Source organism: Tachyglossus aculeatus, chromosome 7 (genome assembly GCF_015852505.1).
Source record: "Tachyglossus aculeatus isolate mTacAcu1 chromosome 7, mTacAcu1.pri, whole genome shotgun sequence".
NCBI lineage: Eukaryota > Metazoa > Chordata > Mammalia > Monotremata > Tachyglossidae > Tachyglossus > Tachyglossus aculeatus.
Window position 1 is genome coordinate 54,721,356 of NC_052072.1, and position 11,925 is coordinate 54,733,280.

Sequence of the window (11,925 nt, forward strand, 5' to 3'; positions counted from 1 at the left end):
GGGTCCTGTCTGGTGCCAACCCCGGAGGGAGCTTGGAGCCGGTCTGATGGGAGAGCGGGCCTGGGTCACATGGCCCACCCCCTCACCCTCCCCAAATCAGGACCGAATCACGGGTCAGTCAAGGGACCAAAAGGAAGAAATGCAGCTCCAGGAGCAGAGACACTTGGGGGCGGAGGAAAACTGGTTGCAAATAGTTCCTGCAGTCTCAGAGAGGACGTTTGCTTTAAGTTGGGCAGAGCGCCAGGCAGGACAGGTTGGCACTAAGGCTAGAGGCCAGCGGAGGTGGAGCTCAGTGCCCAGGATTGGTGTGCGGGAAGGGTTTAGGTGTGCAGGCTTTTTTGATCCAGGTAACGTCTGGAAACTTCTCCCATTTGCTTGGAGGATTATCTGGCTACATCTCCATGGCCCCTTGCACTTGCATGGTGCAGAGTGCTCTGAGGGCCTCCCCCTTCCCACTGCCAGACCCCTGAAGGAAATGCTGACTGAGGGTGTAAGGAGATTTAACCCGGGGCTCAGGGGGCAGTGGGTTTGCAGCTTCGATGCTTGCCCATGCTGGGTCCCTCCCCTTCTTCAAAGTCCTCCTCCTCCAGGAAACCATCCCCGATTAATTCACCACACCTTCACATCAACCCACCACCATCCTCAGCACCTCTGTAGTGTATTGTTGATTTGGGTATTTGATTAACTTTCAGCTGTTTCATCCTGATAGATCTGTGCTATTGCCTGGTGTTTCTGTGTTCCTCCAGGATGGCAGGGGTGAGAAAGTGTTAACAACACTGCACAGAATGCCAGCACTAAGTCCTTTAAACAGGTTCTGAGGCTTAAAGTCTTTGGGGCTGGACCAAGCCTCAATCATTATTTACAAAGGGAAACTTCATTTTCATCATTACCATCATCATCTCTACCCCTGGAATGTAAACTAGGTGGATAGGAAATGGGTGCTTTGTCCCTATTGTACCTCCCAGTACTTGGCACAGGGCTCAGCACTCATTAGGCACTCAGTAAATACCATTAGTTAATTCATTCATTCAATCGTGTCTATTGAGTGCTTACTGTGTGTAAAGCACTGTACTAAATGCTTGGAAGAGTACAGTATAACAACAGACACATTCCTGCCCACAAAGCTCTCACAGCCTTGATAGGCTAATATACCTAATTATGGTATTTGTTAAGAGTTTACTTTGTGCTGAAAACTATTCTAAGCACTGCAGTAGATAAAAGGTAATCAGGTTGTCCCACAGGGGGCTCACAGTTTTAATCCCCATTTTATAGATGAGGTAACTGAGGCACAGAGATGTTAAATGGCTTGCCCAAGGTCACACAGCAGATAAGTGGTGGAGCCGGGATTAGAACCCATGTCCTCTGACTCCCAAGCCCTTGCTCTTTCCACTAAGCCATGCTGCCTCCCCAATATTTACACATATATATGTACACACACACACACAATACTGATTGATCTATCATCACGGCTTGAGGGTAAGTTCTTAGGATCTCTACCCTACCTCAAAATGGGGCTCCGTGTCCACCCCAACCTCGTGGACAGGGCAGACATCTACCTATTCTGTTGTATTGTACTCTCCCAAGTGCTTAGTAGAGTACTCTGCACATGGTAAGCACCCCCAAAATACCACTGCTTGACTGGTTTTGAAGGTGAAGACTAGAAGGAGGGAGGTAGAGAAGCAAGTACTATAAGTGCTTAATAAATATGACTGAATATATACTGGTCAAGGTAAGGAAGACTGGTAGCCACATTGTCTTTGAGTCAGGAAGTTCCCATAACTCCACCTGGAAGGACCCAGGGACTAGGTGGATGGAGCAGGTAGGATTATGCAAAGGACATTGAAGATCAGAGTTTATTGACTTTGTGGGACCTCGGATGGGGGAACTGAGACCTTAGGGTTCAGGCCAGGCAGCAGGTAGTCAGGACTGTCCAGACTGTGAAGAGAGCAAGAACAACTCAGAATAAGTCCTTCCTTTCTTTTCCTCCAAGTTTAGTCCTGTCGCCAGGAAGCCACCTGGAAGAACAGGGACTACAGCAGGTTAGAGAATTTAGGGCAGAGTTTCAGGGTGGGGAGAGAAGGGGGAGGGCCAGAGTCCCCCAAATAAGGGTTCCAGGTGGAGTGGGGGGTCTGAGGTCAAAGAACCCAGGGCAGAATTTCAGGATGGGGAGAAAGAGGGTAGGGGCAGAAGGCCCAAAATTAGGGGTCCAGGGAGGAGTGGTGGTGGGGGTCTGTCTGGGATTGAAGAACCCAGGGTAGAATTTCAGGGTGGGGAGAAAGGGGGTATGGGCAGAGGTGCTGAAATGAGGGATCCAGAGTGGAGTGCAGAGTCTGGGGTTGAAAAGCCAAAGATAGAGGATCAGGGAGGGGGGCTTGGGTATGGGAGTCTTGCAGTGGAGATTCCAGGTTGGAAATCCCAGTGGGGTGGGGGAGTAGACCATACCAAAGGGACCCAAGCACTGGCTTCAGTCTTCTGCACTGCTCTCATCCTGGGCCGTGGTGCCTGACTTCAAGGTCCAAGCTGATGTCGATGGGGTCGGCGAGCGACAGTGGCGACCTCTCTGGCCTGTCCGTGGGTACCAGTCAATGATTTAGACTGGAAAGGTGCTGGCCCTCTCCTCCTACCCTGGTAGCCAACCCTCTTGTCCAGTGTATACCTCCTACCCCTTAGTCCCCACTTCTACTTGGGCATCATGGCCTGAAGGACTACTCTGAGAGGACTTATGCTAAGGTTCCTCACCAAGAACTCTTTTATTTAATGGTACTTGTTAAGCACTTACTATGTGCCAGGCACTGTAGTTTGTGCTGATGTAGATACAAGCTAATCAGGTTGGACTGTGCCAGGCACTGTAGTTTGTGCTGATGTAGATACAAGCTAATCAGGTTGGACTGTGTCAACACAGTCCAATCACAGTCTTAATCCCCATTTCACAGATGAGGTAACAGACACAGAGAAGTGAGGTGACTTGTCTAAGGTCTCAAGCTGACAAGTGGTGGAGCTGGGATTAGAACCCAGGTCCTCTGACTCTCAGGCCCGTGCTCTTTCCCCTATGCCACACTGCTTCTTACCTTTAGTCCCCAAGATCCCCTGGATGTTTTGTTCTTTGCCGTTTTGAAGGGTATTGATGTTCAACCTGGTAGAGAAGCAGAAGAGGAGGAACGGTGACCCAAGGCGGAGAGTGGGAGGCAGAGGCAGAGGTGAGAAGTCACAGATGCAGCCTAGCTTAGAGATTTTTTCACATACCAGCTTGATATAACAGGATATTGAGGGCATGAGGACACTGGGTTCAGAAGAAGCAGGGCACTGAGAGGAGGAAATTGTAAACTGGAGAACAGGGACTGTGCCTGCCTACTCTATTATACCCCTCCGAGCACTTGGTTCAGTGCTCTGCCCACCTTATAAATACCACTGATGGATCAACTGAGCCACAAATCAGCACTGATGGATGAGCACTGCTTTCTGGGGGCACTGTGGAGCCTAGCTGCAGAGCAGCCTGGGATTGTGCTTTCCAACACTCACCTGATATTCTTCAGCTCCTTCTCCACTTCCTTGGCCCACTTGCTTCCAGCCAGATCCTCAGCCAAGGGCAACCCACTCTGTTCCTTCAGCTTGGTCAGAAACTGTCAGGGTAAAGCAGCGTGGCTCAGTGGAAAGAGCACAGGCTTTGGAGTCAGAGGTCAAGGGTTCAAATCCCGGCTCTGCCAATTGTCAGCTGTGTGACTTTGGGCAAGTCACAACTTCTGTGTGCCTCAGTTACCTCATCTGTAAAGTGGGGATTAAGACTGTGAGCCCCCTCTGGGACAACCTGACTGCCCTGTAACCTCCCCAGCACTTAGAACAGTGCTCTGCACATAATAAGAGCGTAATAAATGCCATTATTATTATTATTATTATTATTATTATTATTAGGAGGGAAGGGGAGGGTCTCAGCTTCCACAGTGGGGTAGGGACTGAACCCTAGCATCCTAGCACCCAAGGCAGGGGACTCTTTGCTACCTTGCCTTTTCCCCTACCTTAGCTCCAGGTCCCCGAAGTGGTCTGCATTTCTGCAGCACACCCCCCTGTCATTCCACCATTACCCTTAGAGGGTCTCAACTATAAGAGACACTTCCCAACCACGGGGCAGGGGCGGTGCAATTTCCCATCAGGGGGCCTGGTTCAGGTATCATTTGAGCACCGGCTCCATGGAGAGCACTGAACTAGGTCTTTGGTAATAGACAATAGAAGTAAAAACAGTTCCTGCCCTGAAAGAGCTTGCAATGGTAGGGAGAGGTATTTATTCAGTCGTATTGACTGAGCACTCAGTCGTATTTATTGAGCGCTTACTAGGTGCGGAGCACTGAGTTAAGGAGAGTACAGTAAAACAATAAACAGATACATTCCCTGCCCACAATGAGCTTACAGTCTAGAGGGGGAGACAGACATTAATATAAATAAATAAATTACAAATATGTACCTAAATATTGTGGGGCTGGGAGCAAGTCTGGGCAATACGGAAAGGTGTGGGAGGAGAGGAAAGGAGGGCTTAGTCAGGGAAGGCCACTTGGAGGCGATGTTCCTTCAATAAGGCTTTGAAGGGTGAGAAAGTAATTGAGAGGTAGGCAGAAACGGGTTGTTCACATTCAGTGGGAGCAAGACCGAAGATACAAATCAGACTTTGGGAGAAGGGAAAAAGGTCCTTTCCCAAGTGTCCATCCCTAGGGTCCAAGGCTGCTCCCCTGGGGCTTCTGGCACTCACCTTGCGGCATTTTACCATGTTGTCCTGCATTTTCTTGATGTTGATGAAATTCTGGGTGATTTCCTCCTCCTGCGTGACTAGGACGGGGTAGTATAGGGGCAAAGCGGAGGGAGCTGGGCAGAGGTTGGCAACACACCAGGAATGGAGAGTCCCCAGAAGGAGTCCCACAGTCCTCTAAGGGGTTTTCATGAACCGGGGTGCAGGACAGAGTGCCCCCTCACCCCCAGCCCCTGCCAGCACATGGCTCCACAATGTAGGGAAGATATGGGGAATGGAGAGGGAAGGGATAGGGACAGGATGGGGAGATACAAGACATGGAGGAAGGAGGATGGGAATCTGGATGTGGAAAGAAGATGAGTGTGGGGTGATGGGGGCAGGCACATACTGAGCTTCTGGTGGATCTGGGCCACTTTGTCCTGTAGCGTCTTTAGCTCTTCCCACAGGAACACCTTACTGCAGAGAAATGGGGATGAGGATGGTGACTGGGAGGGGTGGGAGGGTGGGGTTGGCCCCAGGGAAGGGAGCCAGGGGACAGAAGCCAAAACCCCTCAAGTGGCCACATATCCCTCCCAGCTTGATTCTCCCATTCCTTTCCTCACTCTGCTCCCAAGCCCCAATCCTCCTGCCCCTAAACTCTCTGTTCCTCCCCTCTCTATTTCTTTTCCCTTGCCTTCTCTGGTCATGCTCCTGGCCCGCACCTGTCATGGATCTCCTGGGCCAGCTGCTGAAGGGAATGGCTGCACTGCTGGTGCTGAGGCTCCTTGTTGTAGTGGTCATTCCCACCCAGCTCCTGCAGCCTCTGCCCCAGGGCCCCCCACAACTCTTGTAACCCCTGCTCCAGCCCATGCTCCAGGAGCTCCTCCTGAGCTGAGCAAGACACCAGGCTCAAGGCATCTGGGGGACGAGAGAGGGAGAGAAAGAGACACTGTGAGAACAGCAGGTCTGATCCTCCCATCCTGACTCATTATTATAATTATTAATTCATTCTTTCAATCAATCATATTTGAGTGCTTACTGTGTGCAGAGCACTGTATTAAGCGCTTCATATTATAATGTTAATATTTAAGTGCTTACTAAGTGCCAGGCACTGTACTAAGTGCTGGGGTCAATATATGCAAATTGGGTCGGACACAGACCCTGTCCTGCACGGGACTCACAATCTTAATCCCCATTTTACAGATGAGGTAACTGAGGCTGGGAAAAGTTAAGTGACTTGCCCAAGGCCACACAGCAGACAAGTGGCAGAGTAGGGATTAGAACCCATGACCTTCTGCTTTCCAACTTCTGACTCTCCTAGCCTTAATGTGGATTCCAACTCCATCATCAGTTTCCATCCTGACCCTGTCTAAACCAATTCCTCATGTGTCTTCCCTCCTTTAACCTCACCTCCCAGTCTCTTTTGGCTCCTTCCTCTTAGACTGCCTGAGGCCCTCTGGATCCCCAAGACAATCTGATCCTGATTAGATTAAGTCTTGGTCTGGCCCCTCACCCCACAATCCTAGCCCCCTACTCACCTTCTAGCTGCTGAATCTTCAGTTGTTGCAGACTGCTCTCTTTCTCCAGCAGCATCACTGAGTGGTTCAGGAACTCAAAGGCCTGGGAGCCCATTAAAGTTCAGTTCCAGAATGAAGAGTTAGCATGAGGGTCAGTGGTCAGGGTAGAGATCAATTCCAAGTGGGGATCAAGGTAGGATTGACTAGAGGGTACTGAAGGAGGGGAGATGAGCACAGTGGAGGAGACACAAGGGGAGTGATAAGATATTTCTGGTTGTGGCTCAGAGCCACCTTGTCTCTGACTTTGTCTCAGGTCTCCTCTTGCCCTGGCATTGGCTCACCTTGGTCTGGGCCTGGAGCTGACTCCTGAGCCCAACCAGCTCATTCTTCAGGTTGCTCTGGGAATCTGGGATCAATATCTGTACCTTACCTAGGGGCATGAGAGTCCAGTGTCAAAATGTTTCCTCCTTTCAGGACTCCATCCTTACAGTCCCCACCCCCCCACTCAACCACAGGGGGTTCACAACACCTCTAGACTGTAAGATTGTTGTGGACAGGGAATATATCTTCTAATTCTGTTATAGCACTCAGTACAGTACTCTGCATACAGTAAGTGTTTGATTAATATGATTGATTGATTGAGGAGGTGGGAAAGTGGGGTTCCCCATTCTATTATTATTATTAAGTGCTGTTGAGTCATTTCTGATTCATAGCGACTCCATGGATATACTTTTTCCAGAAAGTCCTGTCCTCTGCCATAATCCACAACCTTTCTAATGGGTCTTCCATTATCATTGTTATGGTCTCTATCCATCTAGCTGCTGGTCTGCCTCGTCCATGTTTACCCTGGAATTTTCCTAGCATTAGTGTCTTCTCAAGAGAATTAGTCCTTCTGATTGTGTATCCAAAATATGCTAATCTAAGTTGAGTCATTTGGCCTTCCATAGACCACTTTGGTTTAATTTGCTCTAAATTCCATTTGTCTGTCTTTTTGGCAGACCATGGCATTCACAAAAGCCTTCTCCAACACCACATTTCAAAAGAATCGATGTTCTTTCTATCCTGTTTTTTCACTGTCCAGCTTTCGGATCCATGGGGAAAACTGAGATCTTGTGAGATTCATCTCAGCTTGGGGGAAGAGGCCCTGGTGGTCTCACCTGCCCTCAAGCCCAAAATATCTGCTCCTAGGGGGGTTCCATCTTGGAGCCCCTTTCTACTTGTTATGTCCACTCACCCCTCCCCAACCTCTACCAGTGGTTCAGCCCTTTTTTTTTACCATTCTCCGTGCATGTCTCAGCGTCCTGTTGGCTCTCGGGGGCAGGTTGAGAGAGGGTGGGTTCTGTACTGCTGAAACAAAATTCCCCATCCTTCTGTCCCACCGAAGTCTCTAACTTCCATCCCCCTCTCCACATTTCCTCCCTTCCCCTGCCTAAAGGTCTTAGGCAATATAAGCCCTCCTGAGCACCTGTCCACCTCCCTGTTTTTTATGGTATTTGTTAAGCTCTTACTATGTGCCAGGCACTGTACTAAGTGTTAGGGTAGACATAAGAATCAGGTTTAACACAGTCCATGTTCCAGATGGAGCTCAAAGTCTTAATCCCCTTTTTACAGATGTGGTAACTGAAGCACAGAGGAGTAAAGTGACTTGCCCAAGGCCACACAGTAGACATGGGGTGGAGTTGGGATTAGAACCCAGGTCTTCTGACTCTCAGATCCACTAGGCCAAGCTGCTTTTCCTTGTGGGTCCCATGGCTATGCCCTCCCCCTCAAAATCCCGCCCCACCCTGGTCTGGCTTGCTGACCTCCAGGGCAGAGTCGGGCTTTGGTTGCTGCTCAGATAGTGGACCTCCTCCTCTGAGAATGAGATGAGCCACTTCTCCTGCAGAGACAGCAGCCCAGATACCCATATTGAGGTTACAGGGTGAGGGGTGGGGGGGAAGGGGATGAAGCTGGAAGAAGGGAGCCCTGGGAACCCTTCTGCTAAAAGTAGAAGACATCCTTCCTGCCCTCGATGATCTTATAATCTAATGGAGTAGGGAACTGGGGCTAATGGGAGGGATAGAAAGTAGGGGCACTGGGGTGAAAGGAGAAGGGAATGGATGAATTGCTAAACACCTGTTACTGTGCGAATCCTTTTTTAAAAGAACACAGTACTTGGAGTCCCCAGCTCTGGAACTGCTGGTAACGGGGTTGTGGTTCAGGGAGATCAGGGCCGGGGTGTTGTATTTTAGGATCACACTGTGGGTTCGAAATCATGTTGAATATTATATCTACCATTTGGAGTCCTGCCCTGGAGGGCTCCCCCAGTCAGCCTTCCTGCCCCCTACCATTCTGACTCACCTGGACCTTGTAGCAATCACTGGACATCCTCCAGGAGTTTCTGGGTTCTCCCTTCCATTCCAGGGACACCTTTTCCCAATGTTGCTCTTTCCCTGCCACCCCCTTCTTTCACCTCCTCCTCCTCCTTCTTCTCTGGATTGTCCAGGCCCTGAACTCAGAACCCGGGACTCCTTGCTCTGAAGTTTTCTTCCCGCAGCACCTGATCTCCTCACCAGAACAACCAGTCAGTCAGTCTTATTTATTGAGCTCATACTGTCTGCAGAGCACTGAAGTAAGCACTTAGGAGAGTACAGTGCAACAATACCAGACATATTCCCTGTCCACAGTGAGCTTACGGTCTAGGGGGGAACAAGACAGGCCACTGGAGAAAGGCCTGCAGGACCCAATGCAAGGAAGAAATCTTGAAATTACAGATTCAGCCCAGGGTCAGAGGCATTGCAATAGGGAATGTTTTGTGGGTACCAACCCACCTAGGCTGTAAGCTCTTCCCTCTAGACTGTAAACTCCTGTGGGCAGGAACCATATCTACCAACTCTTCTATTGTTCTCTCCCAAGGACTTAGTAATTTTATTTATTTGTATCGATGTCTGTCTCTCCCCTCTACTCTGTAAGCTCATTGTGGGCAGGGAATGTCATGTTTATTGTTGTATTGTACTTTCCCAATCGCTTAGTACAGTGCTATGCACACATTAAGCGCTCAATAAATACAACTGGCTGAATGAATACAGTGCACTGCACACAGTAAGCACTCAATAAACACCACTGATTGCCTGATTGGATGAGGGCAGGATTTGATGAAGAAAAGATTGTTCTTTACCAGTTTTAGCTCAAGCCCGCTCTCCACCATTCATCCAGTGGTGTCTGAAGGCTGAAGGGATGAGTAATTAACTGCATAGGGCTTTTGCTCAAGCCTACCCCTATTCCAAATCGGGCCAATCTCCAAACCTGGGTAACCTCTGAAATCTCCTCAATCTCCTGGAAGCATCTCTGGAATCTCTCTCTCCCGCTCCCCTGGTCCACAGCTGCAAACTGTTCCGATTTGGGAGAACACAGACACTGCAGTGCCAGGCCAGCTGGGATATTTAGGAGCTCTTTTTGCACATCTAGCTACACCCCAGGTGGAGGGACCCAGGTAGCCTTGGCTCCCCACGGCCTTATGGTGCCAGTTGGGACAGGGCTTCACTTCTCCACCGAGACTGTTGGCCTCCCTCCTCTCCTCCTTACCCACCTGCTGCTCAGCCTCTGAGCCCATTAGGAACCAGGGATCAAATCCCCACCTGAAGCCTGGGGATTTAGTCCAGTGAGGAAGTCCTGCATTAATTATGGGACAAGACTGGGGGGCACAGAAGAGTAGTGTCATAGGCACGGGGCGTGGCCCGTAACCTTGGCAACCATGGAGCATGGGAGCAGGCGGGGGAAGGAGGAGGGTTTGGGGTTTGAGATCAGTCTGCCCCGTTATTGGACAGGGATCGAAATGGGTGAGGAAATGCCTGAAGGAGGGCGATTGACCCAGGGATGACCATTTTCCCCACCTTCAAAAGGCACATCTCTTCCAAGAGGCCTTCCCGGACTAAGCCCTCATTTCCAATTTTTCCACTCCTGTCAGCCTCACACTTTGTTTTGCACCCCTCCGTCAGCCCAACAGCACTGAACAGATATGAACATATCTGTAATTTATATTAATGTCTGTCCCCCCTCTAGACTCCCACTCCCAAGAGTTTAGTACAGTGTTCTGTACACAGTAAGTGCTCAATAAATATGATTGATTAACTGATAGTAGTAGGAATGGTATATATTACTGCCCTTCCCTGTCTGGTGAAAGGGACTGGAGTCAGGTTATGAGGAGTACCTGTCTACAGGACTGCAGGATTTTCTGGAAATGCCTCTTCCTGATATCAGTGACTCTGTCCCTGCAGAACAAGCCTTAAGGCCATCTTCTTGTAAGGGTCTTATGTCCAGACATCCTTCCCCTTCCTGCTCACCTTCTTTCCCCCCTTCCCCTCTGTCCCTTTCCTTTCATTCCTCCTTCCAGATGGAAGGTACCCTTTCTCGTGGGATACATTTGGTTCAATTTAAAGCCATGGATGGAAGAGCAGGAGGAAAGAGATGGGAAGGAGAAAAGTCAGGAGGAAGGGGCCACCCAATCATAAAGACACAAGAAATAAATGGAAATTGTTGCAGCTTGCTCTCTGGGGCAGCATCACTTAATGGTAGTCTTGGGTAGCTGGAAAGTTGGCCAGTTTGACTAGCTATCCCAATTCACCCTTCTCCACTTCAGCAGGCTGTGCTCTTGCCAGCCCTAAAACAGGGCTAAGGTCTCCTTAGACTGGTGGGGAGAGGGCCAGTCAATCAGTCAAGACAATAGTATTTATTGAGTGCTTACTATGTGCAGAGCAGTGTACTAAGCACTTGGGAGAGTATAACAATATAACAGACACATTCCCTGTCCACAATGAGCTTACAGTCTAGAGGGAGGAAGCTAGGGGGTTGGAGCCTGGGATTGTCACTCTGACAAGACCTGCCAGCTTGGCAGCGTCAGGTGCCTTTCTAGAGCCACCTTGATATTTATGCTGTTTCCCCTCTCTATGGGGATCTGGGAAAGTGAGGAGTCCAGAGGAACTGTGACTAAGTTTCTACTGAGATGGAGTCTGAACATGAGCACAGATTTAGGAACACACCTGCTCCCTAAACTATCATATCAAGCCAGCCTCTCCATTTGAGTGGGGTGACCCCTAAGCCCCCCACCCTTCAGCTCCCTCAAATTTTCCCTCACAGAATTGAGAAGTTGGTATTGGGAAGTTTCTTGAACTTGCTCCTCTTGGTACTGGGAAAACTAGGAGCTCTGGAGTATCAAAATAAATTTTCTTGGGGGAAAAACATTAATCGTATGCCTTAAATGCTACCTCCAGTTACATATTACACATGTAAAATTAAATTATAGCAAATTAAAGTTAAATTAAATATCTGTAATTTGTTGATTTATATTAATGTCTGTCTCCTCTAGACTGTAAGCTTACTGTGGGCAGAGAAAGTGTCTGTTATCATTATATTGTACTCTCCCAAAAGCTTAATACAGTGCTTTGCACACAGTAAGTACTCAATAAATATGATTGAATGATTGAATACATTTTATTTAAAAGCAGTGTTTACTTGAATACTAGCTAGAGCATATCTTTTATTAAATTATACCCCCCATCCCAAGTCCGGTTTGTGTTTTCATTCATTCATTCATTCATTCATTCATTCAATCATATTTAATAAGCACTTATTGTGTGCAAAGTACTGTACTAAGCACTTGAGAAAGTGTAATACAATAGTAAACAGTGACATTCCCTGCTCACAACAAGCTCACAG

General features: G+C 48.8%; 1 protein-coding gene across 4 annotated transcripts; it reads right to left on the reverse strand.

Moving 5' to 3' along the window:
• Window positions 1-1,851: 1,851 nt before the first annotated feature.
• On the reverse strand, window positions 1,852-9,894 carry CCDC159 (coiled-coil domain containing 159). Of its 4 annotated transcripts, none has more exons than XM_038749607.1 (13): window positions 9,800-9,882; window positions 8,572-8,770; window positions 8,034-8,110; window positions 7,508-7,575; window positions 6,573-6,661; window positions 6,253-6,334; window positions 5,437-5,632; window positions 5,124-5,191; window positions 4,739-4,851; window positions 3,520-3,620; window positions 3,069-3,133; window positions 2,443-2,571; window positions 1,852-1,935 (listed from the first exon to the last, which is right to left on the reverse strand). In XM_038749607.1, exons 2-12 carry the CDS (start codon window positions 8,596-8,598, stop codon window positions 2,465-2,467), a joined length of 993 nt encoding a protein of 330 aa, XP_038605535.1. In that variant the 5' UTR covers window positions 8,599-8,770; window positions 9,800-9,882; the 3' UTR covers window positions 1,852-1,935; window positions 2,443-2,464. The 4 variants fall into 4 exon arrangements, with proteins under 4 accessions (XP_038605535.1, XP_038605536.1, XP_038605533.1 ...); XM_038749608.1 differs by having other exon boundaries at window positions 4,739-4,815; window positions 7,508-7,578; XM_038749605.1 differs by having other exon boundaries at window positions 7,508-7,578.
• Window positions 9,895-11,925: the final 2,031 nt, after the last annotated feature.

Excerpts from the sequence above, each read along its gene's own strand:
- CCDC159 (XM_038749605.1), bottom strand. The coding sequence starts at position 8,598 with ATGTCCAGTGATTGCTACAAGGTCCAG. Across the intron at positions 6,662-7,507 it reads TGAGACATGCACGGAGAATG|GTAAGGTACAGATATTGATC; the intron begins GTAAAAAAAAAG and ends TCATGCCCCTAG. Across the intron at positions 3,621-4,738 it reads ACATGGTAAAATGCCGCAAG|TTTCTGACCAAGCTGAAGGA; the intron begins GTGAGTGCCAGA and ends TTACCCTGACAG.